The sequence below is a fragment of the Paramacrobiotus metropolitanus genome, unplaced genomic scaffold (assembly GCF_019649055.1).
Source record: "Paramacrobiotus metropolitanus isolate TYO unplaced genomic scaffold, Prichtersi_v1.0 Parri_scaffold0000067, whole genome shotgun sequence".
In the NCBI taxonomy this organism is placed as follows: domain Eukaryota; kingdom Metazoa; phylum Tardigrada; class Eutardigrada; order Parachela; family Macrobiotidae; genus Paramacrobiotus; species Paramacrobiotus metropolitanus.
In genome coordinates this window covers 371,867-395,620 of record NW_026570287.1, presented here as the reverse complement: position 1 = coordinate 395,620, position 23,754 = coordinate 371,867, and the positions used below count along the sequence as shown (strand labels likewise).

Sequence of the window (23,754 nt, the reverse complement as noted above, 5' to 3'; positions counted from 1 at the left end):
GTAGTAGTAGTACAGTATTTCCTTCCACACTACTACATTATACATATATCGGTATTTGACTATCAGAACATTATGCGTAACGAGAGCACAGTATCACTATGCTCTCGCGTAACATCGTAAAGAAAACCATAATTATTAGATTAATCAACCACACTGCCGTACGAAAATATTGTATACTAACTCACTGTCCAGTGGGATAAGGTTAATTTTGTGTGGCACAAAAATCTTGTGCATTTTACAAAATTATTGTGCTATAAATTAGTATCGTATAGAAGCTAGAAAGGATGAGTAATCCTAAATACAGTATGTTTTAATCTTGCAGTTGCACATGCATATCGGCCTGTCAGTACAGTGATAAGCACACCTATTGGTGTACCCCATTTTTTGACATACAAATAAACAAACATCTCGTGCCAATAAACCAGTATACAAATCGTAGTAGCTCTTTATCGTACTACACAGTAGATGATTATTCGGTTTTTAAGCAGCTGATAAGCAAGATAACCTAAAGGGTTACGAGCTAATAATAAAATATCTGTTGTACGGTATAAGTGCAATGCAACCGATAAATGTTTACGGTATGTACCATAGGCAGCTCTCCTGAATGCATTTCTGTGATTTTATTAAGGCATCGGTTGCCTCCAACAAAATTTCGTGATCTTTTTGTACAGTAAAGTCGCTGTCTGCTGATAAACTATTAAACTCTGACATTTCATTTGCCTTAGCGAGTAGAACATTTCTTGCATCGGGTTCTGGTTGGAATCCAAATTTAAAACGACACAAAACAGAATCAAATGATTCAAACGTTAACATAAAAATATCTTGCCATTCTTGCGGCAAAAACCTCCCAAAAGCACGCATTTCAGCTTTTAACGACGTATAGTACCGATCACGAATATACTCGGATTCCACAGCCGTTACGATAGTGTCCACGGCTTGACCAATATTATCGCTAAGGGACGATAATCTTTTGATGTGAGCATTACGGAAAGCGGTAAAATATTCTTCGCCGTACTCTTCCTGTACGCATTTGGATGCCATCTTCCAGTTATTGTCCATATCGTGCTTTACTTTTTGTGAATTGACCATTGCAGTACGGTAGCCGGCAGATTCGATCGTTGTCACTGAAACAGCCATTGTTGTGTATAATAATGTATACTAGTGGTGGGTACACGTTAGCAAATTAATCACTTCTGCTGAATAAATAGTTACCAAAAAGGCTGCAGAGGATAGTTAAGTTATTTACTGATAATATTGTCCGTCCGGGAAAACATCCTTGATAAAAGTAAATGTTTTGCATCGCAGAGGAATGCTTATTGTACAGCCCTGCTCCGCCACACGCGGGCAGTTGCACAAAATAAATTTAAAAATACTTCTGTGCGCCGTTTCGTTTTCTTCTTTGCACTTTTCTGGTGTAACTTTTTGTTGCGGATTCAGAAATACTAAAACTGAGATCTTTTGAAGTGTCAGTAGCGAGCCAAGCCGTATTTAAGGGGAGAAGGTAGCGGTTATTTTTTAGATGTTTATACTAGCCTTCATAGCAATTTCAACAACCGATTTTTTTGAGTTGACCTTTTTGTAAATTATTGACACACCCAAAAGGTATCTGCTACTGGTTAACAAAAGCACCTTGCGCTATCAGCGCTCGAGGTGAACCTAAAACAAGATCTATTTCCCATAGACTTGTATGGTTAACGGTACCTTCCGAAGAATGAGGATGCCAAGAGAACTAAGAGTTGTAGAGATAATGTTAAGGATTAAACGGAACTTGGGAAGGGACCAATAGAAAGCTACGTTGCCATTTGATCGCTTTCATTCGTCTAGGATTTTTAAAATATTATTGATCAGACACAGTTATTTCTTGATAAGCAACCTGATTTTTTCGAAAAAAGTTAAAGTAAAACTTTTGCTCTCATTCCCTGCTCTTTCGCTTCTTGCCTAGAAACATATTTTAGAAAGTTGCTATAGACCAAGGACTATCATGCAAAAATAAAGTATAAATGGTACACTTCAACATTCGAAGTCAGGAGGTTTTTATTACTGCCCGCGTGTGGCGGAGCAGGGCTGTATATTGTATGTTAAAATGTATTTTATTATTTTGGTATGCGTTTTCATACAAATGCGGTAGTCAAAATATTAAATTGTGGGATGACGGGTCCGATACATATCCTGGACATCGATTTTTTGTGTCGCTGAATGTAAGACGTATCTAAGCGCCACTAAGGGCAGAATAGAATTTAAATCTGGTTTCCTTAAAGCAACGCATCGGCTTACGGCATTATTCACTTCCGCTTCCGGAAGTAAAAAAATTGTAAAACGGACTAGTCCGATACTTAAACCATTTCCGGTTGGTTAATTACAGACTGTCGGTGTTAATAATCCACTCCGGCTATTTTGCCGCGACACGCTCTGCACCGGCGAAAATGTTCAACCGGATTCGATTACGGGCTATTGCAAAGCAGTTCTATACCATTAAATTTTGATAGGCGCCGATTAAAATAGGACTACATTTGTCATGCAGGGAAGCGTGATCGTGATCACGAAAATGTCATGACACAATCAGTCCTAATGATTTTAATTGTTATTAATTAGATGTCCAACATTTGTTGACATGTTAAAATTTTTTATACATGGTGATTATTGCCGATAATTACCGCCCCGTACGCTACGCTGTGCGTAATAAAGCGTACCTGAAATATTCCATTTGGAAAATTCTTTACGTAAACCATCCGCCAATGCAGCAATCGCGTGTTTACTCATACAATATGCAGTCAATCCCGGATAACTAAGGAGACCTGTTTAGGCGGGATAAAATAATGACAAGCATTATCAGTATGTCGGTTATTTTAAACCGTAATATGACTGAATGGTAAAATACACAACTGATACTCACAAATTCACAATCAGTAGAAGACTTCTTCTGCTTTTACTACATTTATATTAGGTACAAGGTTTGATATAACTGCTATAATAGCAGCTGCTACACTATGCATTTATATTTTGCTGCAACCTACCTGCGAGACTGGAAACCATAATCAGACGACCTTGAAATTGTTTCAGTAGCGGCAAAAATGTTTTTGTAACGCGCACTGCTCCAAGGGTATTTGTATTTAACACTTTCTGAAAGCGAAAACAAAATTATATAAGTATAATTGCCAATTTTTAAAAGAGATGATTAAGGTTGTTCTTCTAAACAACCTGGTAAGTCTCCGTCGAACAAAACTCCAGCTCGCTCCACGAGCACACCCCGGCATTATTGACGATAGCCCATAAACCTGTATAGTCAAAAATGCTGGCGATGGATCCACATAATCATACGTATCATACAGAAGTCATTTTTATAAGAATTTCAATATACACACTGAGATTTTTGGCTTCTAGATGGCTGGAGATGAACTGGTAGGCGTTGTCCACTTGTTCCGCGTTGGTCACATCCATCGTCAAAGTTACCAGCCGGTTGTTCTTGTCCACAGAGGACAATGTGAGACCGCCGTTAATTTTTGGGTCCAAGCAGCCTGCGTATACTTGGAATCCCATGCAGTAAAGTCTCAAGGCTGTCTCGAACCTAATTAGTTATTACAAGTTAATGGTTGCGGTTTGGCATATTGTACGGACGAGTCAGTTAATGCATTAGCGCAATACGAGTGCTAGTTTCGATAATCAGTTTTACTGTGTAATTAATTCCGTAATTACAAGCTGTAGTCAAGAAATATAGATACTTATATCATTTGTCTGATACAGTTTTTAGCATAAAACTAAAATACGCAACAAGGTAGTATACCATAAATACCACCCTAAAAATATGCCCTATGTTGACGCATGCGCACTGTTTGCATTAACCCGAAGAAATTCATCCAAACTGTAACATTGAGAGAAACGTCAGGCTTGCGCAGTTTTATGCTATTTTCGTATAAAGAAACACAAAGGTTTTGCATTACGGTAGTACAACAATGCTTATAATAATAATGCTTTGCTGGTAAAAAGGTAAACTGCAGTTATTTTGTTAGGTGTAATCCTTATTCTTAAAATGTAGTTTTTATAACTATTACGCACTTTTTACAGTTACTGCCCAGCGCGCATATTAGGAGAAATTTTTCTTAAAACTATAAGTATCAAACTTTTTGTTTAATTTTTTATTTCTGTTTTTGAAGCTTGCAATTTAGGTCACCAATGTTCCAAAAACATTTTAACTTTAGCTTGTATTACATCTCAACCATTTATTAATGGAATTGAAAATCTGCATTCCCAAGAAAACCTGACAAAGACATTGGTAGTGTATGAGCAGCTTACCCAAATCCCGTGTCACATCCGGTGATAAGAACGGCTTTTCCTTGAGGATGCACTGTTTTCGATTTTTGTGACCGCTCATAAAAATAATCAATGTATTTCAATACCGCTACTGTAAACACAAAGGTAAAGAAACATCGACCCAGTGTTAAGATAACGTATTCAAAAATTTCCACTCGCATAATAACGGCCAGCAGTTTATAGGCGAAGTATAACGTCAACCAGCCGCAGATGACCTTAACAATACTGTTTCGCATTGGTTGCATTTGGGCGATAATTGTTACGAATAGGGATAAATGTAAGGACAATACGTGGAATGGCAGAATGGAAACATTTTTATATATGCAGATGCAGGCTCAGAAAATCCCACAATCGCTGATGCTCTTAACGACTACTATTACGTCACGAAAAGTGTTGTGATAAATTATGTCAGAAAAGTTTCATGTGAATATAATATGTATTTATGGGCACAACACCGACTGGTACTGTACATGCTATTGACCTGCCGTTTTTGTGGAACGAATGAAAAACAGCACTCTCGTGCAACAAAAGGGGCGTAACGGTTTATCCTGTGAGATACTGTATACATATAGGTTAGTTTTGCCAGCAGAAGTATTGTACAAACACTACACACATTAATGCTTCTGGGTTTGCATTGATTGACAAACTAGAACTATCTTTAAGTTATGATGCAAACTTCCGTTGCCTGCTACGTTTGCACATATGTCAGTAACGACGACTGCGTAGTTTGTTGACATGGCCGGAAAATTTACGCTAATCGTAAAGGCCGGCATGAATCACTTTGGGAGTAAAATACCGATCGCGAAGTGCTTGTATTGATTTGGCTTAAGTTTCTTGTTTCAAATTTAAGTGTTTGCGGCTGTAACTTTAACCATCCGTCCATCATCAGAATTTTTACACCGAACCCCGCTATTCCTAATTAAAATTAACAATCAGCTGCAACACCATCAAGGAACCTTAAAACAGAACCTAAGAAACGTTCTGTTAAACCAAAAACTCAGAAAGCATTTGTTTAAAGCCTTCTGAATATTTTACACGGAGGGCTGAACAAACAAGGCTCAGAAAAATTATTATTATTCTATATACAGTAAAGCGTATATGGTAAGTGTCCTGATACATTAAGGGTACGCACATATAAATAGGTAGATATCAAATATGTGGTAATCTTACTTCATGCACTTTTGGAAAATTTTTACAGTAAAACCTTTGCCATAAACTGTGAAAAAGGTACAACAATTATTTATGGCTTTTATATAGAGCTAACCAAAAGCAACAGTACTGTACTACATACGGGGTAAGAAGCACTATGTTCAGTTCACAACAAATTAACTGATACCAGAACTGTCAGTAACGTACACGAAATCCACTGTGTTAAATGAGATTCTATTTAATTAGTCCCAGACTAGTAACGTTACATCAGCATTTTTTTCGGACATGGTTACAAAAGATTCAGGTCATATCAGCAATTTTTTCTAATACATAGTTACTTTACGAAATGGATATAATAATTTGATCTCTGACCCAGTGCGTCAGAAAACCACAGCTACGTAATTAGTACGAGTATATACGACGTCCGTTCGCAGTTGACGTCGCTGCAGTGATTTGATTACAAGCTGCCGGAATAGCGCTATGATACGATGCGCACTTTTTATCGTACAAATGTGACACAAACAGATTGAAGATATAAGAACAATTCACATTGCTTATCCCGTCAGTAAATTTTCATTTACACGTGTCCTTCTTTCACGGATATGACGTTTTCCCTAGATCCAGACCTTTACGTAATTAAGAAACCAATAAACTCGAGCAATAATTTTAATATGAATGGTGTTCTGTGCTGGTTGGTCATGCAGTATTGTCTGTCTGTTATACCATACAGCCTTATCTGTTTCCCCACTCTATTTCAATTATTATTTAGTAGCTAGGAAAATATTGGTTATTATTGATATTGCTTTTCGTGGATTTCAGTCTCACAATCAGCGATCTCGATTTACGGAAAAGGTTAAAAAAGCACACATCCGGCGCAGACCGGCGCCATGGAATCTTTCTGTCGAACGTGAAAGCGCAGGCGTGTCGTTCTGAGTGAAAATGATGTAGCTGAAACGGGCTGTTTTAAGGTTACTTTCACGAACGGCGTGTGTTATTGGCGACGGAAATTAACGACAAACAAGCAGCTGTTTTGTCCCCTCGGTAATTAGTGTTATGCAAACAACCCGCCATTCCTAAACTAAACGTCAAACGCCACAGCTATTTATATACTGTATCGGCAATATGCTACAGTCGACAGCTTTTGCAACATTCACCCTTCATGTACAGTATGAATAGAGTGACCGGATAGAGTGCCGAAGAAAAAACTGTCGAAATTTAAAAACGATATTTGCATCTACCGATACAAGGAGCATCAGGTGGATGTCGACGGTATTAAATGTTATTAAAATTACAAAACTGCACAAAAATATGAAAATTTACAAGAGTGGACCGATTAACTAAACAGTGAACCGATTTTGCGAAGCAGTGCAGTGCAAACTAACCTCTCACCGTTCTCGTTATGGAACTTCCGTTACTATTAATATTCACTCCATTATCAAGTAACGACCACCATCGCCTTCCTTGCTGAATTTTGGCTACCATCCAGTGACAGTGTACATATTGCAAGTTCTTAAAACACAGGACACTACATGTACACCAGGAAATATGTTCTTGACCTTTATGTTGCCCTTCCATTTGTGGCAACAGAATCAAGCACAATATAACGAACAAACTGCAAAATGAAGGCCGCCACGGTGAACGGCTAAAAAACAGCGTATGAGGCGGCTGACTCGTGAAAATATGCGAAAGCGGCTACCGACCACGGGCTGCAAGCTATCAACTGTTTTAATTTTGGCCTGCCGCTGCCAGCTGCCACCAGCAACAAATCTTGAAATCTACAAGCAGTGCCAGTGTCAGTCTACTTTGTAGTTGTCCCTTTTTTTATGTTTTGAACTAATTTGAGAAGAACAAATAAGGTTTTAGCCTCTCTCTTCTTCCTCTTGTACGGTAGAATAATTTTATAACAGACCATTCCGAAGGTTCTGGCGTGATATCTGGTAGTGTCGCGACTCGGGAAACACTGTGACATTTGTCGCGCCAGCTGCATTTATCATTTATGCAACAGGTTTTATTGCTTTCAGAATCGCAGCAAAAATGGCCGAATCAGCAGAATTCCTATTCCCTTTGGACAAGCTGAAGGATCTCCTTAACAGCAATAACAGCAAGTACGATATTCACGAATCGGATCTCTTATCGCGCAATCTCCGTCTGCGACCCCTGCACAAGGAGGACTTCAGCAAAGGCTACCTGGATCTGCTGGCCCAGCACACGAAGGTGGGCGACGTATCCGCAGCCAAATTCGCCGAGCAGTTCCAAACGATGCAAGCCTACAAGGATATCTACTACATTGTCGTCATCGAAGATCTGGCAGCGCACAAGATTGTCGCTACGGGCACGCTGGAGATTGAGCATAAATTCATCCATTCCGCAGCGCTGCGTGGACGTATTGAGGATGTGGTAGTGGATCGGGAAGCCAGCATCAAAGATTATCGCTATTCTCAGGGAAATTTGGCTGCGGTGATTATGGATGTGGTAACCACTATGGGGAAAGTGTTGGGCTGCTATAAAATTTCCCTGGAATCGGAGGACAATATTATCAAGTTCTACGAAAAGTTTGGGTATAAAGTGGAGCCAGGACAGAACTACATGGCTGTGCGATACCGAAGCTGAATGGCTGCCGATGCTTACGTTGGATCTGGCATTATTTTTTTAGCGTCGTCACTACACGTCCCGGTGTGTGCGTATAATGATTCGTTTTCCCGGTTTTTATAAATCGTTCAAGAATACAACTATGAATTGCTACCCAGTGTTAATTTTTAATACATTCCAAAAATAATTTTCTTGAATTCTTTCCGCATTCTTTTTTGGTTTCGTCGGAGGTGAAACTTGACAGACTTGGTTTTTTTATTTGCTTTAGTGTGCTGTTTTATGGAACGCCTATCGAGTTGACCGTGGCAGTGTTGAGAAACAGATGATATGATATTTAGTGCGTCTTTTATTCAGAAAGAAATTAAAAACTTTAGCATCACCCATTGTTATATGCTCCAGCTGCTCTTATGCTGAAAGTGACAAAAAGTTAGCTTTAATAAAGGGATGTTGAAAAGTGTTCTTAAACTGTATTATTGAAAGTTTTTTTGAAAAGATTGTTACTAATGCTTAATTTTTGTGAACGGATTGTGCAGTGCAATTGCACGGTAGAACACCAATGGCTGCAGGGCGGCGCCAACAGGTTTGGTAATTCCTCGACTTGTACTGTTCGGTTCTTTTCTTGATTAATGAACGAAATCCTAATTATGCGATTACTTACCATTGTTGCCCAAACAAGTTATCCACGTCGTCCACTGAGGACGTCATGTGGTTGAGAAAAGTGTTTATTTATCTACTGACTTGTGACTTAATGCTTGTGAACTGCCTACAGTAGCTTTTTAGGCATAATTTTTATTTGCTCCAAACAATACATCTGCCGTATGGTTTCAGTTTTCAACATCGAGTTAGTTCGATAGTTTTCGCCTTCGTCGACGATACATTTTCTTGGTTTTTTGATGAACTATTTTTCTGGATACAGATAATCATCATGAGGAACATAACCATATGTGTGCCACACCATATGTGTGTAAATCAAAGGATTAATGATCGCATTATACTCAAAAAGTACTGAAATATTCCGGTTGCTAATGACCAGCGTTTTATTATCCTTATACCGGAAGTATTGCTGCGATCCCCAGCCGGTGACCAGAGGTCATGCTGTGAAACTATTCTCGTACATATGCGGTGAAGTCGTATCATACTTTTTATCTTTATATATTTGTCTAAAAGTGACCATCATCAGTTTTTATGCGAGAAATGCGCCAACGTCGTCAAAACAGTACACTGGCAATGTGACGTCGCCGGATAATCATCAAAATAATTGCGGTATTATCAGGACTTTGCCGTCTTAATCTTTTTCACTATCAGCCGATTATCACTGCTGCGCGTATGCCGGCAACCGATGCCCTTATACGAGTCAACCACATTATGCTATCACTGATCGAACCGGAAGACAAAGTGTAGCACGCAACACCCTATCATCAGCGGAACAATTCTACGTCGTTCGGTTTGCGGATGAAGTGTTGTTAGTTCGGAATTAATTGCACTCCTTCGCTCACTCGACGATGAGCATCAGCAGCAGTATGGACGCCTTTTCGCCAACTTTGCGGGGTCCTGCGGTGTTTGTCGCATTGTTTCTCTGCGTAACATTATGCACTGTGTACTCGCCACTGATATCCTGCATTGTAGCGTACGTTGGCAAGTCGGTGGTGGCGCTGAGTCTGGGCGCCTTCATCAGCATTGTCTTCAACAGCTATCTGGAGAAATTATTTGGCAGTGCCAAGGGGAAGACCGTTGATCCACAGGGACGAGCAGTATTCGTAACGGGATGTGATACGGGATTTGGGTGCGTAAGTATCGTGGCGATGCATTTTTCCTGCTCATCTGCTCTCTCAGAATTTTTCCATCTGCCGAAAACTTATTTTTACGAAACATTAATTTTGGAGTTGCTGCAAATTTACATATGTTGGATCTACTAAAAAAATATTGCATAAAATAAGGTGATACGATGCACAATTCTGCTTGCTGTATCGTATAGGTATACGCAAATCTTCAGTATGGTACAGAAAATTTGGCTTACTCCTTTTTTTAAGTAAGCATTTTGTCCGGTAGTTTATCTGTCCGGTAGTTTATCTTTTCTGAAAATGATTGGAGCACCATTTTAAATTAGAATGTGAGGATTGTAATTATTCTTGCAATTTTGCAGCCAGGAATTAGCTCACCGTTTGCACAAACTGGGGTTTTATGTATTTGCCGGGTGCTTATCGGAGTCATCTCCAGGTGCTGAGACGCTGCGGGCCAAAGGCAAAGCGGAAGATCGCATCGAGGTTGTGGAATGTGATGTGACAAAAAATCAGCAGGTTATCGACTGTGCGGCAAAAATCAAGGAACAGTTGCGCGCGAAAAAGCTTGGCAAGTAATGATGCCAATATGAACTATGCAATAAATGTACTTTAGCGGCAAATTAAATTTAATACTGGTCAAATATTATCGTATACATGTGTGTGTACGAGTACTATACCCTATACCAGCCATCTTAATCTAAATTAATACTCTTCGATTATTGCTTTTATTGTAGAAGCATATACTTTGTACATATATACAAGTGATTATGCTGGCGGCTCGTATGATACGAGTATTATTTTAATATGCAAGTCATTTGTTCAGAACAGTGCGAAAATTACAATCTCCAGTTTTTGTTTTTATGCCATTTTTGTTTTGCAGAGTTATTTGCTCTGGTAAACAATGCCGGAATTGTGAGTTATTGTGAGTTCGAATGGGTGCCAGTGGAGGATTACGAGGTGCAAATATAAAAAAAAGTTAAAAATTAAAGCTACTTACTTCTTATCTGCTTGCGCACATTGACCAGTACTGTGCGCATGTCCTGTAAAATATAGGAAGTCTATACACAACTAATTTGCAGAAATTGATGGATGTGAACACTTTGGGCACTGTCCGCGTGATGAAGGCCTTTTTGCCACTTTTACGCGAATCAGCTGGCCGCATTGTGATTGTGGCTAGTCTTTCCGGTTAGCAAGTTAATTCCCTTGAATGACTATGGGTAGCTTAACCGCCAAAAGGCTTTGTACATGTTGTGGTGCTTTTACAGGACGCTATGCGATTCCCGGTATGGTGGGATACAGTATGACCAAACACGCTCAGATTGCCTTGGCTGACGGATTACGCCGCGAACTGAAAAAATTTGGAATTAAAGGTCAGCGTACAGAATGTCGGCTTGGACAACCGAAATACGTTACGTAACAATCTATGTATGATTTTTAGTATCCCTTGTTGAGCCCGGTGCATACAAAACAACCATGAACGATGCCGCAGTGGGCCTTTCCGCCGTTGACAAACACTGGCAGAACTCTTCAGAGGAAATGCGGACATTTTACGGTGAAGCTTATTACGCGGCCTTCAAGAAACACCTGGAAAAGGTTTCAGCTAGTTCCTGCGCACGCTTATCGGAGCCGGTCGACTGTATGGAGGATGCGGTGATATCGGAGCATCCTAAACTGCGCTATGTACCGGGGAGTACGGGAGCCAGATTGCGTGGGTTTATTCTACCGTTTTTGCCGTACTGCGTACAGGACTATCTAATGAAAATGGCCGCAGCGCCGGCTGTGCCTTTATGTCGAAATGCTTGATAATTTTCTTGCTGTCCATACGAAATTTTTGTAACGCTTTAGTAACATAAACATCATTTTATAATTTAAGAATTTTTGGAATAGGCAGTATTACTGCTCTTGAATTTACAATACGAGTATACTTTTGCTGTTATTTACGAGTAGTAGATTGTTGACCGGACGCTGTGGTGGTAAAGACTACGCCGGTGGATGTTCGTTTCTCCTTCACTTTAAAGCTTCAGTATTTTACTAGTGTCGCCTATCGTTAGGGCAATCGTTAGGGCAAGTAGCGCAGGCTAAAAAATTTCCTGAAAAGCTTCCATTCTTGGGATCTTTTACTATTTCCCAATATTTTTCGCAGTGATTTTTCACGAATCACAATCTCTAAGAAAGAAATCAAATGTCAAAGGAAAAAATAAATCTGTGCAGATATCATGTACAAACGCGCAATAAAAGGAACCTTTTTGTAAAAGAAATTGCAAAAACAATAAAAATCATACTGTCGAGAATCATACAACCTCGTTGCACTTGCTTTGAGCAGCACTGACATATTTCATTTGGGCATTTGAAGGAACACAACGTCCAGGATTTTCCGCTTCTGTTGGTCCGTAACCATATCTTTAGACATCCACACGTAATCGACTCCCCTACAATGCACAACAAATATATGTAGCAGAGAAGTTCCTTTACGCATGGTTACATCTGCAACAACTACCAGATATTCTGTGTCTTTCGAAACAACCAACTGATCAGTGCGTAGGCAAGACGGCTTTCGATTTACATTACCATGCAATTATAAAGCTTCGAATGCACCCTTTATCTTGGAAAATACCAAAAATGATTCGCAACATAAGCTGCATACGGTCTCTATAGTTTCGCTACATAAATCAAACAGAAAACAACTAAATTAATTTTAATACAGGCGGCAAACGAAAGGCTGCAAAATCAACAGTCACTCATACAGGTTTATCATAATTACTGTGCTTACGATTCGTTTTTACAGGCAACATAATAACGGCATTCGCCTTGTAACCCATCCGGTGTGAGATAGGCGATGCCACAAATCTCGTCCTCGTCTGCATTACATCTGCAACAACTACCAGATATTCTGTGTCTTTCGAAACTACCAACTGATCAGTGCGTAGGCAAGACAGGCTTTCGATTTACATTACCATGCAATTATAAAGCTTCGAATGCACCCTTTATCTTGGAAAATACCAAAAATGATTCGCAACATAAGCTGCATACGGTCTCTATAGTTTCGCTACATAAATCAAACAGAAAACAACTAAATTAATTTTAATACAGGCGGCAAACGAAAGGCTGCAAAATCAACAGTCACTCATACAGGTTTATCATAATTACTGTGCTTACGATTCGTTTTTACAGGCAACATAATAACGGCATTCGCCTTGTAACCCTTCTGGTGTGAGGTAAGCGATGCCACAAATCTCGTCCTCCTCCACATCAACTTGCGGAGAAGCAACATCCACTTGAGGGAATTCCGGCACGCAAGAATAAGTACTTTCTTCGTCGTCAATACTGGAAAAGCTAGGAATTTCCGGTGAATGAGAGGGACTCGAACTTGGTAAGCCGCAATCCTCGCTAGTCTTCGGCTGCACACAATTTTCCGCAAGTGCAGCGTGTTCCCGCCGCTTCACCAGTCTCCACGAACTGCGGGTAGGTTGCGGATTGGGTGACAACTTTTTGATAACATTTTCTAAAAAAGAAAAAATAAATTACTTTTAATCTTCAGTACACAAATCGTTAACGTACCAGGCTCTCTCGATCTTTTCTTCCGCTTGCATTCAGGAGGACTTTGGTTCTGATAGGAGGGTAATGGAACGCAATCTTTGCTATCTGCAAAACGAAAGTGCAAACTAATTGTTTATGCAGCCCCACAGGCACATGGATTAATTTCGCTAAACTGCGCCGCTACTGAATTTTCAGGTGTTGAAACTGAAAAGTTCTTTACTTTCAATCAATTAAAAATATCGGTCCAACAAAAAGATTACCGGGATGACAGCGAGAGATATGGGTTTGGCAGTTGATGGACTGGAACGCCCGAAACTTGCATCCCTCGACCGGACAAAGAAATTCTTTTTCCTCTGCAGGTAACAAAATACGTCGTTTTTCGTTAAGCTGGATTTACAAACGATTAGAACAATATTATATTTAGAAGACAACTTCACATGTTATACAAAGTATACAATTATTCATAAAACGCGAATGTTAAAATATGAACCTCTAATTGTTAGTTTCTGACTTACTAGTATGAATCAACTGGTGATGATTCAGATTTGCCTGCTGCGAGAATGATTTGTTGCATATCGAACACTGGTACGGCTTTTCCCCTGGCATCATACAAAACACCATCAGCAGAACTATACTGCATAGACAGAATATAGTCTACCGCTAGAAAATTACGCTGTCGAAAAATATTCTACGATTGTGAAATAACAGCCAACGATTAAAAGCAATAACAATTTACCCGTATGGATGCGGTAATGCGTCTTCAGGTTGATTTTCTGATGAGACGAGAATTCACAGCCTTCGTGTTCACATTTGAAACGACGACGATCTGCAGGCAAAGGAAATAAATCAGACCTTCTCAATCACAAAGTACTCCTACATAAATCGAGCAATCTGCTGTAACTACCTGCGCAAATTCCGGGCGGACATCGGTCAGAAAATTATTAGACAGCAGCGCACATCATGTAAGCATTGCCAAAAGCTCGCCGTGCAACATTACCTTCATGTGTTTTCCGGTGCTGTGATAGACCGCCGCAGGAACTGAACACCTTCCCACATCCTGTAACAAAATATCTAATGTAATACCATCGTACTAACGGGAGTATCAGTGTATTACTCTATTAAACCAATTTCAACACTTCACCGAGACAGCAAAACCAAAATACTAATCACCAACGCCGGAAGAAAACTTTCCTAATACGCTTCGTTCTTTGACGGCAAGCCTCTATATCGTAGCAAACTAAGACGGATGTAAAAAGTACGCGAGAAAGGCCCACAATGGAATATTTGTAATGCTGGCATATGATAACAAGAATTCGTCAGCAGTTCCATCCTTACCCTCGACTTTGCAGAGGTATTCTTTCTTTCCCATGTCCTCCGATTTTCCAAATGTATCAAAGTAGCACCACTACGTAGATTCCTTTCGAACTGCTGCAAACTGAAAGAACAGCAGCGTTTTGTGGAATCGTTGGATAAGAGCAAGCGCGCGGACCTGCAAGCCAAATCGACATCTGACAGTTTCTTGAACCTTGAAATTTTCACACCTTCAGTCGGCTCGAGTCTCCCGATCAAAGGGCCAGAATAACCTAAGACAACTGAAAAATTTCATGAAAAAACTCATGGTAACTATAAGCAAACAGAAAACATATTACTACATACACAACAAAGAGTTTCAACAGCTGACAGTGTGACTGCAGCGAACTTGCTGCGATGTGCGAACACAGACAAATGCAAAAATCCAAGTAGAGGCGGGCGACCACCCGAGGTTGGCAGCATTGTACTTACTCGTAGACCGCCACCGGCGCCGTCATCCGGTGACTCTTTGTGATAAAAATCTTCAAAAAATTTTATTGGTTTAATTTTATGAGATAAATCCGTAAAATGTTTATCACATTAAGTATGCAGAGCAGGATCGCAAGAAAATTTAATTATAACAGTCAACAGTCGGTCTATCTTGATTTTTGCCTTTTTTGGCCCCTTATTTTCCGGATAGCAATTGCATTTTACTATCTGCGATGTCCAGCTTCGCATTTCACCGTTTCTTTTGCTATTTAGTGTTTCACCGTTCACGGTTATTTCGTAAGTACTTGTGACCGTTCCTATCCTACAAATTTTAGTACGCGTACAATGCGCGTAAGAAATCGTGCTGCTACCAGGAGCCAATTTACTGCACACATTTACGGATACGGGAAGTAGAAGACATCATCGTCGAACTCGGATCCTACATTGCTAACAATAAGCTGCAGCACGAAACCTGAAGAAGGAACAGCGACAAACAAACCGCACAGATTTAATTATTTCCAGCATTGGTTAATTCTTCCCCACATGATCACAAAACGTATAAAACTTAACAGCTATGGTACAGGCAAAACAACACCACGAAACAAGTACGTAACATTCCGGATTGCGAAAATATCTTTCTATATAAAATTATATCCAATATATGAGCAAAGTAGCCATATTTATCACCAGTTCATCAACAAACAACCGCACAATACGATAATAAAATGATGAGAGATAAAAGTAAAATATTTTGTACAGCCTCTCACTGACGGACGGGTTTCTTATCCAGGGCGCTGGTGTACACGGAAACAAATGAGTCGGTACAGCCGACAGCCAACGTGGTCTGCAAAAGAACTGTGTGAATTTCAACTGATTAACGGTTGCCTGCTTAAGAAAAATTAATAAGTATCTGCTGTGCCGCAAAATAATTACAAACAAGCTCTAACCTTAGAACTCAAATCGGTAACCAGAAAATTAAACAAAAATATGTGGAAAAAATAATAACGTTAATGGTAATTTATATAAGTAATGGTAAATAAATAAGCAAGACACAATAAATCTCGACCTACCCTTAAAGGATGAAAAGCAACAGCGCTGACTGGTCCAATGCGCTGCCCCATGAAGCCTTCGTAATACTTCACCGAGGACAGCTGTGATCCCAAGAAATTGTACACATTTAAACTCTGACCGTTCGATCCGCTAAAAAAATAAAGGTCACTCAAAGAAGGTTCAGCGTACATATTAAATTTAAACGAAAACTTTTGTCCTCACCAGGCAAACACTTCGGCCTTCTCGTGCACATCCATGGCTGTCATTCCCGGTATTGTCTTATTGGACGACACCTGATTCGGTACACGGGCATCCCACACTTTCACATCCCCATCAGCACTGCCCGAATAAATCTTGTGGAACAGTACATTCTCCGGCATCTTCGTAGATACAACCGACGACGCATGTCCATCGAAGATCATAACCTGTGCGTCGTATGCAGGGCACCGGCGATCGTATAACCGCACCGAACCGTCTTGGTAACCCGCCGCGAATATCCCCGTAGAAGTCGAATCGCTGCAGATACTACTGGCACTGCTGTCCAACCGGGTGGGAATGTCGACAATCCTGGTCTCGCTTTCCAGGTTCCAGACGCGGAGTAATTTCGCATCGCCACCCACGATCAAATGCTGACTCATGGGCTCCCAGTCAATCACGGTACCCACTGCTCGGTGTGAAGAAATAATCTCAGGCAGCGCCTGCCAGGCGGTAACGAGATCTTCCTGCTTCCGTTCACCAGGAAATGCAATGTTCTTCCAGACTTTTACCGTTCCGTCATCTGTAAACATGAAATCTTATGTGCAACATGTGGTTTCAGTTTTGCCGCAAAACATCCAGTTTTTTTGGCGTAATTTGACATAAATTTTTTCCTCAATCTGAAACCCCGTTATAGTAATTTATGTAGGTTGTACGATATGCGACTGTTTAATCAGAAAAAGCTTTAGTTTAATTACTAAAGAAAATTTTAAACGAACCCACGGCAACCAGAATAAACGGGCTGTAGTGTCTGTTCAAAAGAGCCACATCCGATATCCTGTTATGCCTGCTGTGGCCGTTAGGAAAACTCGCAACGCGGAAGTTTTTTTCGTAATTCCATGTGCTGAAACGAAACAACTTTTCCCCATTAAATTTCAACAAACAGTACCGTATAAAAAAGATCAACATACCTTATGTGACTGCGGCCAGCCACGTAAAGCAACGGTTCACATAAATCGAATTGCACTCGAATGGGTATTTCGTGGTTTCTGTTCATAAACGCCTGGACGTCGTAGCGAGCCACTCCTGCAAAATAATACTATTTAACACATCGTTCTTATAATACAACATCATCAGGCAATTAAAAGAGCTGAAAATTCTTTGTATAGGAGCGGAATTACCGGCAGTTTGTATTTCGCTGGCACAGTTTGCTCTAAGCACTTTGTTTCTGATGTACTTCCATTCTTTCTGGAAGTGGCGTGCCGCTGCCGGATCCTGATCCTCCCTGGGCTTCATCAACGGCAAAGCAAAAGCCTTCCCGCACCACGACACAAAACTGGTGGTGAAAATCGCTTCGGTCTTCACTTTATGATCCTCATCCAGCTCCTCATCTTCACTGGGACCAGGGTCGAACATTCCCCGTTTTCGCGTATACTTTTGCGAATAGGTCAGTTGTGTGGGTTCATGCGATGATTTCTTCGATTCGATGGAAACTTGCCGTACTGTATTTATCCTTAGGCTGGTTTCCAGTTCCCTCGGGACAGAATCCAGGAGGTCTGACGAGCTTTTTGGACTAGAATGTTGGGAATGGTCGTGGGAATCCAACCGGCTGATAGAAGCCAGGAGTGAGGGCTGTCGATACCGGTCACTAATCACTTGCAGGACAGCGATCGCTGCGTGGGTGACGTCAGGAAACGGATCCCGAGCGTAATTCATTAACACTTTAACGACGTTGCGAAAGAGATTTCCATGGAACACCGGGCCACCAAACGAATGCATTCCGACATTCGGAGCTGCTTTGCGCATCTGCTGGGATGTGGTTAGGTGATTCTCAGGAGAGCGTTTATCGGTTGTGTCTGCGTCTATAATACAAAACAATACGACACGCAATTACACACTGCTCGTTTATGTCCACTCGCTCCGCGATAAAAAAAGCGATATCTTACGTTTTCAGCATTAAATTTAACCGCTTTCTGTTTTCAAAATACACCGTGAAGAAAAAAGGCGGTTAAATATAGTTTAAAAAAACATGAAATAAGTAAAGCCGAAATGAAAAGAAGAAACTGTCGGTCTAACAACAGAAAAATGTGCTGCAGTTAACTGGCAAGAAACTGGGTCTTCGACTTGAATGCAAAACTTTGCAAAAATTGAGTAAACACGTTTACTTCACTCAGTCACTTAATTCACCTTTTTGTGCAGCGATATTGATGCCACTCTGCTCCACAGATCGCTCCTCTTCTTCCATCTGGGCGGCAATGGATGTGAACTGTGCCTCAAAATGCAGCACCAACCACTGCAGCGCTCCTACCAGTTCCATGCGGACAAGTGGACTGGCATCACTGGCGCAGGCATTGACTAACTGCATTCCAATGGCCGAATCGATGGCGTTAGCGTGCTCACTCCTATCTTCATCGTTGCCCATGAAAGTTCCCAAGGCAAACACAGCCGCTATTCGGACTTCCGGGACGGGATCATGCAGCAGCGGGAAAAGTTTATCGTACACAACGTAGCGGACACCCGCCCACCGGGAATTCGCATGTTTTGTCCAAAATATTCCCAGACAGATGGCCACCCATTGGCGGAGGTTCCCGCGCGACTCCAGGATCTGTTCTTCACAGATGGGAATCAGATTATCCTTGAGAGCAATCTCTTTACCGGGGATGTTGTCCGAGACAGTTCGGGATATGACGAAGGCCGCCATTGTACGGTGTTCCACGGGTAAGTAGGAATCCGATAGAATATCGAAAAAATACTTATGAGCACCCTCGCGTATCACTTCGCCTTGGCAAGTCTATAAAAGAAAATTCCAGGTCGGTAAACAACCACTAAACACACTGCGCACAGCCACTATGACAAACTTACATCATCCACAGCGAGGATTTTGGCCCAGATAAAAACCAGTAAAGGCCGAAGCTCTCTCGCAGAACTTTGCAGGAGCTTTAACACATACGGAAATATTCCAACGGAAAGCGCTTGGTTTACAGCCCACGGTCCAAGATCGACGAAGCGGCCCAACAAATCGAGAGCTCGCAATCGATGGCTTTGACTCAATAAAACCTGCGGTCCGAGAATTACATGTAACGCTCTAATAAAAGTTTATGATTGTTAACATAAACTTGTTTTTGCCTTGTAAACACCTCTCATTTTAAAATATTTATCTGCGAAATCAAAACGGAATATATTTTAAGAAATACATCATGTTGCACTGCAAATCAACGCACTTGTAAAACTATCGGTAACTGTTCAGGAGGAGACCGCTCTTCGCTGCCGTACGTCAACCACACTTGAAAAGCAGTCAGCTGCTCAGTAAAGAAAGCTGACGGCATATACTGGCCGCCTTCCAGCACCGCTGGAAGTTGGCAGAGACAGGCATCCAGCGCAAAATCCCAGGTCTCCCTAAACAAAATGAGAACTAACAGCCAACTGCACATGCCACTGCGCATTAGACATCGAAGATTATTGTCAACTATTTGTCAGACAGTTCCATCAAAATTCCTAATTTACTCTCGCGTAAACAACGAAAATTTTACCGTACCACATCGAATGTTGCGCCGTGGAGTGTGGCATATTTGGAAACGATATCGGCGAGCAGTTATAACTTCGCATGACTCGCTCAGCCAAGAGGAAATTTCGAAATAAACTGGCTACGAGTAAATCTTGCCGGAAAAGTCGGTGGAATAAATCTGCATAACCCAAAATTCACGGTCACGCAACGTTACGCAAGTCGCAACAAGTGCAAGCTACCTCTTGAAACAGAATTCCAGGCGATTGTGTCGGTCACGGCAGTGAAAATCCAGTTTAGTTCACCTAACATGGTTCGCCGATCATTCATCTGGCCCGGAATTCTGCAACAGGAACATTTGCAATTTGGAAATTAGTGCAGGTAAAATGATATGATCGTACTTGTCAATCATGTCCAACGTAATCTCAGGGAGGAGTCGGGTTTTATTTTGCAGGGTGTACCAGCGCAGCGCCATTTTGATCGGCGTCGTTAGGCATGCAGTGAACAGATCAGCCGGAAGGTCTGGGTTGGTCGGCAGCTCCTCTCCACCCGCACATGCCGCAAGGTGGATGCACTGTCGATACTGCGGGGGTGTTTCCCTCATCTCGTCGCTGTCGGGATAGCTTTTCCGTTGAAACTAATAAAAGATGTACTGGTAGACGATATGTGATACACACAAGTGACACAACAAACACATAACATGTATCAGTTTCCGCTTACCTATTTTAGCAGAACGAATTCACGCCATATTAGAATAAGTAATTACTGCTAAATTTAAAAAGAAATTAATTTATACTACTGTAGCAAAAAATGTTTACCTCGTATTCTTCTTCTTGAGAATCGGCGAACGTCAAAAAACTCTGCACAATGGTCCCCGCATTACAGCAATCGTACACGTAGATGGAAGGAACACCCATCCAAGTTTGCAGGTCAAAAACGGAAAGAGGGAGATACTGGGTGTAATTCTTATTGAACACCCAAATTTCTCCATTGGCGGTTGGTTTCGGCACTCCGTGGCCGTTGTAATGGAACAGTATCCGTTCATCCTATTGCAATAACAGCAACAACATAAATGCCAGTTCTCCAGAAATAACCCTTAAGGTATACCTTTGAACTTTTACGTGAGGAGATACAGAGCTTCTTGACATCTTCAATGGTCGGATCCAGGGACTGCTTGTACCGTGCCCGAGGCTGCCAGCGTTCGTACTGCTTCTGAAGAGCATTCCCTATGGTTTCCACAGCTTTCTGCGATCCCAACGCCGATGGATCTGAGATATACCATAACAGTGATAACATATTTAATAATTATTCTTCTTTACGAAAACCAGCAACATTTACATAAAAATAAATCAAGGCATTTTGTAGCCGTTCGCATAACACAACCCCATTACGCAAAATCAAAATAAAATTAAAAATATAAAAAAAATATGTATAATGCAAAATGTATGCAACAAAATAAATCGAAAGACATTTTGTAAGCTTAGGGAAAATAAAATATTCAAAGTCGATCGAGGCAATTTATATGAATAGTAATAGAAAACAATCAAGTTTGTGCAGTAATGATATTAACACAAAACTCGACTAAACAAAAAAATAATCCAACATTAGCACCACAAAATCAAAATAAATCCAAATCTGGTAGGCGCCGATAAAAGAAACAAAATACCTAATAACTTTTCGGTACATATTTCAAAATTATAGAACAGCAAAAGATAAAAAGCAGATCAGTATAATCACAGGATATTAAAGGCACTGACGAGCATGTAAAAAACTGAAGAAAAGCGACCGCGAGGATTCAGTAAACGCACTTACCTAGCCAGCATTCTTGTCGGGCACAGGGATTTGGTTTGAAGACATCGGGTGGATCAACACCAACATTCAGGCACAGCACCAGCGCCACACTGACGGTTTTCATCTAGTAGGCGAACAGAATTGTGCATCCCCCGCTCCCCATCACAGTGCGAGCAGAGAGAAGTCAGAGAACCCTACCCGATCTTTGACGCGCCACGACTCTACCGAATTCTCGTAACCCTCGATGGGCTCCGTATGGCGCAGTTGAGTGAAGGCCAGCGGTGTATGCCAGTCGGTCGGGTCGGTCTGGCCCTCGTTGACCAGGAGATTGATGCGCTTCTGAATGGCGGATTCGGAGGAGGGTGTACAGGAGAAGTCCACGGGAGGAGGATGCAGGCTGACGGGAATACCGCCGGGGATGAGGAAAGGACCGTTTGGGGCCATGGTGATGATGGGGAAGTCCGGCAGCATTCCGTTGATCATCTAATTAGAACAGTGAGGGAGATCCAGACAGAAGATCACATGCAGATCACAGATGTGATTGAGCGCTCGTTACGTGATTTTACCTGGGCCGGTTGGCCTACGCCTGCAGTCACAGGCTGCAGATCGTGGTTCCCGTTAATCATTTCACTGGTTATCACTCAGGGCTAAGATTTCAATAACAAAATGCGAAATAATCTTGCTGTTGAAGTCCATACAATATCATTAAAGCCTTAGACATCTAGCAAATCGCCATGAAGAGCGATTTTTAATTTCTCGAACAGCTGATTTGGTTAGGATCTCGTATAAATATTTGGAAAAAATTAAAACAGCAACAAAATTTATAAGCTGGGTGCTGCTCAATCCCCACACTGCCAGCAGCGGGCTCGAGCTTATTCCGCAGAGATTCACTTTCAGGCGCAAGTTTGACTGTTTCACCAGAATTCGATGACATTGTGGTCAAGTGGCGGAAATATGTTTAGAGATGCAAGATGGGGATTTTTATTCGAAACTTCCATTAATTGTAAGTGCTAATGTGGTCAGTTGCAGGAACAACTCTGAAAGCTCGCATAGGAATAATTCTAACTGCAAGCCGATAACTTCTGAAAATCTGATTTGCTATGCACGCAGCGTAAGAATATTAACGACAACATGATTTAATATCGTTGGCGATCGAACATTTCGGCACCTGGAACTGCTGGAAGTGGCATAATTATGATAGTACTCGTAGTCGTATCGATCAACTACGTCGAGTAAATTTGTTTATGATTAGGATTATTGGTAGTAAAATTGTACAATATCGTGCCTCCCAGTATCGGCTATTGTTATAGCAGTACAAATCGTAGCTCAGGCTTTTAAATTATACGTTCTCTGTTTTCACGGGAATGTGTCGAATGGCAATTGTGCAAACGCATGGAGAACGATGTACCAAGCCGGCATATGATTTTTGCAGAGATGGAAAACATACTTTTTCGAAATAACCTTCCAGTAATATAAGAAATTTGCCATGAAGCCGTCAATTAAATATCCGATTCAACCAAATATCCGTAGCGTTTGTCAGCCTCAGTTGTACTATTGTACGACAAGTATAACTGACAAGACAGCGAAATACAGTATAAAAAGGACATGGAAACTGCATTATTAAGGACCGTAACGTTAACCGTCGACGTCCGTTCTGTTTGGTCGGGGTAGCTGTTAGTTCGCGACTACCTAGTCTGCGTACCTGGAACCGAGTATAAAAAATTTATCACGGATATTGATTTTGGCGCCACCGTTGGTTGCAGGCTTGCAGCGCACCGTGATACACGCCTGGAAGTAGGCGACTACTGGGGTGCGGCTTCCCTGGCGCAGGTGAACGTAATACACAAGTCCCGGTGGAACAACCCAAGTCACGCGACCCATCCACATAATCAATTGTTTTAATACCGACTTGAGTAGACAGAACGAGTGCAGTTGTACTAATGTTTGTAGTACTCTAATATACAATACTTTGTATTATAGGTATATGCTGATAAATTTGCAATGGGTACCGTGACTATATATTTATAGGTAATTACGACTTACATGTATTGTACTCTACGGTTGGTCATCCTT

The 23,754-nt window shown here is 41.2% G+C and overlaps 5 protein-coding genes across 6 annotated transcripts; 2 read left to right on the top strand and 3 right to left on the bottom strand.

Annotated features, from left to right (window-relative positions):
- Positions 1-573: 573 nt before the first annotated feature.
- Positions 574-4,878, bottom strand: LOC129594283 (17-beta-hydroxysteroid dehydrogenase type 6-like). The gene is made up of 6 exons (XM_055490913.1): positions 4,291-4,878; positions 3,363-3,565; positions 3,199-3,275; positions 3,015-3,120; positions 2,691-2,795; positions 574-1,124 (listed from the first exon to the last, which is right to left on the bottom strand). Exons 1-6 carry the CDS (start codon positions 4,551-4,553, stop codon positions 574-576), a joined length of 1,305 nt encoding a protein of 434 aa, XP_055346888.1. The 5' UTR covers positions 4,554-4,878.
- Positions 4,879-7,240: 2,362 nt separating this feature from the next.
- On the top strand, positions 7,241-8,425 carry LOC129594265 (glucosamine 6-phosphate N-acetyltransferase-like). The gene is made up of 2 exons (XM_055490890.1): positions 7,241-7,394; positions 7,479-8,425. The coding sequence occupies exon 2, from the start codon at positions 7,492-7,494 to the stop codon at positions 8,065-8,067; it is 576 nt and encodes a 191-aa protein (XP_055346865.1). The 5' UTR covers positions 7,241-7,394; positions 7,479-7,491; the 3' UTR covers positions 8,068-8,425.
- Positions 8,426-8,838: 413 nt separating this feature from the next.
- Positions 8,839-11,864, top strand: LOC129594263 (retinol dehydrogenase 16-like). The gene is made up of 6 exons (XM_055490886.1): positions 8,839-9,829; positions 10,190-10,395; positions 10,708-10,784; positions 10,907-11,012; positions 11,093-11,197; positions 11,266-11,864. Exons 1-6 carry the CDS (start codon positions 9,549-9,551, stop codon positions 11,628-11,630), a joined length of 1,140 nt encoding a protein of 379 aa, XP_055346861.1. The 5' UTR covers positions 8,839-9,548; the 3' UTR covers positions 11,631-11,864.
- A 25-nt stretch (positions 11,865-11,889) lies between these two features.
- Positions 11,890-15,070, bottom strand: LOC129594264 (zinc finger protein 845-like). 2 transcript variants are annotated; one of them, XM_055490888.1, is made up of 10 exons: positions 14,854-15,070; positions 14,700-14,799; positions 14,362-14,421; positions 14,101-14,190; positions 13,880-13,963; positions 13,625-13,717; positions 13,386-13,469; positions 12,984-13,329; positions 12,598-12,696; positions 11,890-12,256 (listed from the first exon to the last, which is right to left on the bottom strand). In XM_055490888.1, the coding sequence occupies exons 2-10, from the start codon at positions 14,731-14,733 to the stop codon at positions 12,163-12,165; spliced, it is 984 nt and encodes a 327-aa protein (XP_055346863.1). In that variant the 5' UTR covers positions 14,734-14,799; positions 14,854-15,070; the 3' UTR covers positions 11,890-12,162. The 2 variants fall into 2 exon arrangements, with proteins under 2 accessions (XP_055346863.1, XP_055346862.1); XM_055490887.1 differs by having other exon boundaries at positions 11,891-12,256; positions 14,906-15,070.
- Positions 15,071-15,650: 580 nt separating this feature from the next.
- Positions 15,651-22,458, bottom strand: LOC129594260 (regulatory-associated protein of mTOR-like). The gene is made up of 17 exons (XM_055490883.1): positions 22,248-22,458; positions 21,880-22,164; positions 21,703-21,805; positions 20,998-21,158; positions 20,709-20,936; positions 20,292-20,527; positions 20,133-20,233; positions 19,924-20,071; positions 19,610-19,784; positions 19,251-19,445; positions 18,576-19,179; positions 17,570-18,250; positions 17,360-17,474; positions 17,168-17,292; positions 16,416-16,971; positions 16,214-16,343; positions 15,651-15,987 (listed from the first exon to the last, which is right to left on the bottom strand). The coding sequence occupies exons 1-17, from the start codon at positions 22,305-22,307 to the stop codon at positions 15,907-15,909; spliced, it is 3,984 nt and encodes a 1,327-aa protein (XP_055346858.1). The 5' UTR covers positions 22,308-22,458; the 3' UTR covers positions 15,651-15,906.
- Positions 22,459-23,754: the final 1,296 nt, after the last annotated feature.

Excerpts from the sequence above, each read along its gene's own strand:
- LOC129594265 (XM_055490890.1), top strand. The coding sequence starts at position 7,492 with ATGGCCGAATCAGCAGAATTCCTATTCCCTTTGGACAAGCTGAAGGAT.
- LOC129594264 (XM_055490888.1), bottom strand. The coding sequence starts at position 14,733 with ATGGGAAAGAAAGAATACCTCTGCAAAGTCGAGG. Across the intron at positions 14,422-14,699 it reads ATACCTCTGCAAAGTCGAGG|GATGTGGGAAGGTGTTCAGT; the intron begins GTAAGGATGGAA and ends ATTTTGTTACAG. Across the intron at positions 12,257-12,597 it reads GTTGCCTGTAAAAACGAATC|GGGAGTCGATTACGTGTGGA; the intron begins GTAAGCACAGTA and ends TGTGCATTGTAG.
- LOC129594283 (XM_055490913.1), bottom strand. The coding sequence starts at position 4,553 with ATGCAACCAATGCGAAACAGTATTGTTAAGGTCATCTGCGGCTGGTTG. Across the intron at positions 3,566-4,290 it reads GGATGTGACACGGGATTTGG|GTTCGAGACAGCCTTGAGAC; the intron begins GTAAGCTGCTCA and ends ATAACTAATTAG. Across the intron at positions 3,121-3,198 it reads GTTCGACGGAGACTTACCAG|AAAGTGTTAAATACAAATAC; the intron begins GTTGTTTAGAAG and ends TTTCGCTTTCAG.
- LOC129594263 (XM_055490886.1), top strand. The coding sequence starts at position 9,549 with ATGAGCATCAGCAGCAGTATGGACGCCTTTTCGCCAACTTTGCGGGGT. Across the intron at positions 9,830-10,189 it reads GGATGTGATACGGGATTTGG|CCAGGAATTAGCTCACCGTT; the intron begins GTGCGTAAGTAT and ends GCAATTTTGCAG. Across the intron at positions 11,198-11,265 it reads GAAAAAATTTGGAATTAAAG|TATCCCTTGTTGAGCCCGGT; the intron begins GTCAGCGTACAG and ends TATGATTTTTAG.
- LOC129594260 (XM_055490883.1), bottom strand. The coding sequence starts at position 22,307 with ATGATTAACGGGAACCACGATCTGCAGCCTGTGACTGCAGGCGTAGGC. Across the intron at positions 20,937-20,997 it reads CCTCACGTAAAAGTTCAAAG|GATGAACGGATACTGTTCCA; the intron begins GTATACCTTAAG and ends TTATTGCAATAG. Across the intron at positions 19,446-19,609 it reads AGTTACCGATAGTTTTACAA|GTTTTATTGAGTCAAAGCCA; the intron begins GTGCGTTGATTT and ends CTCGGACCGCAG.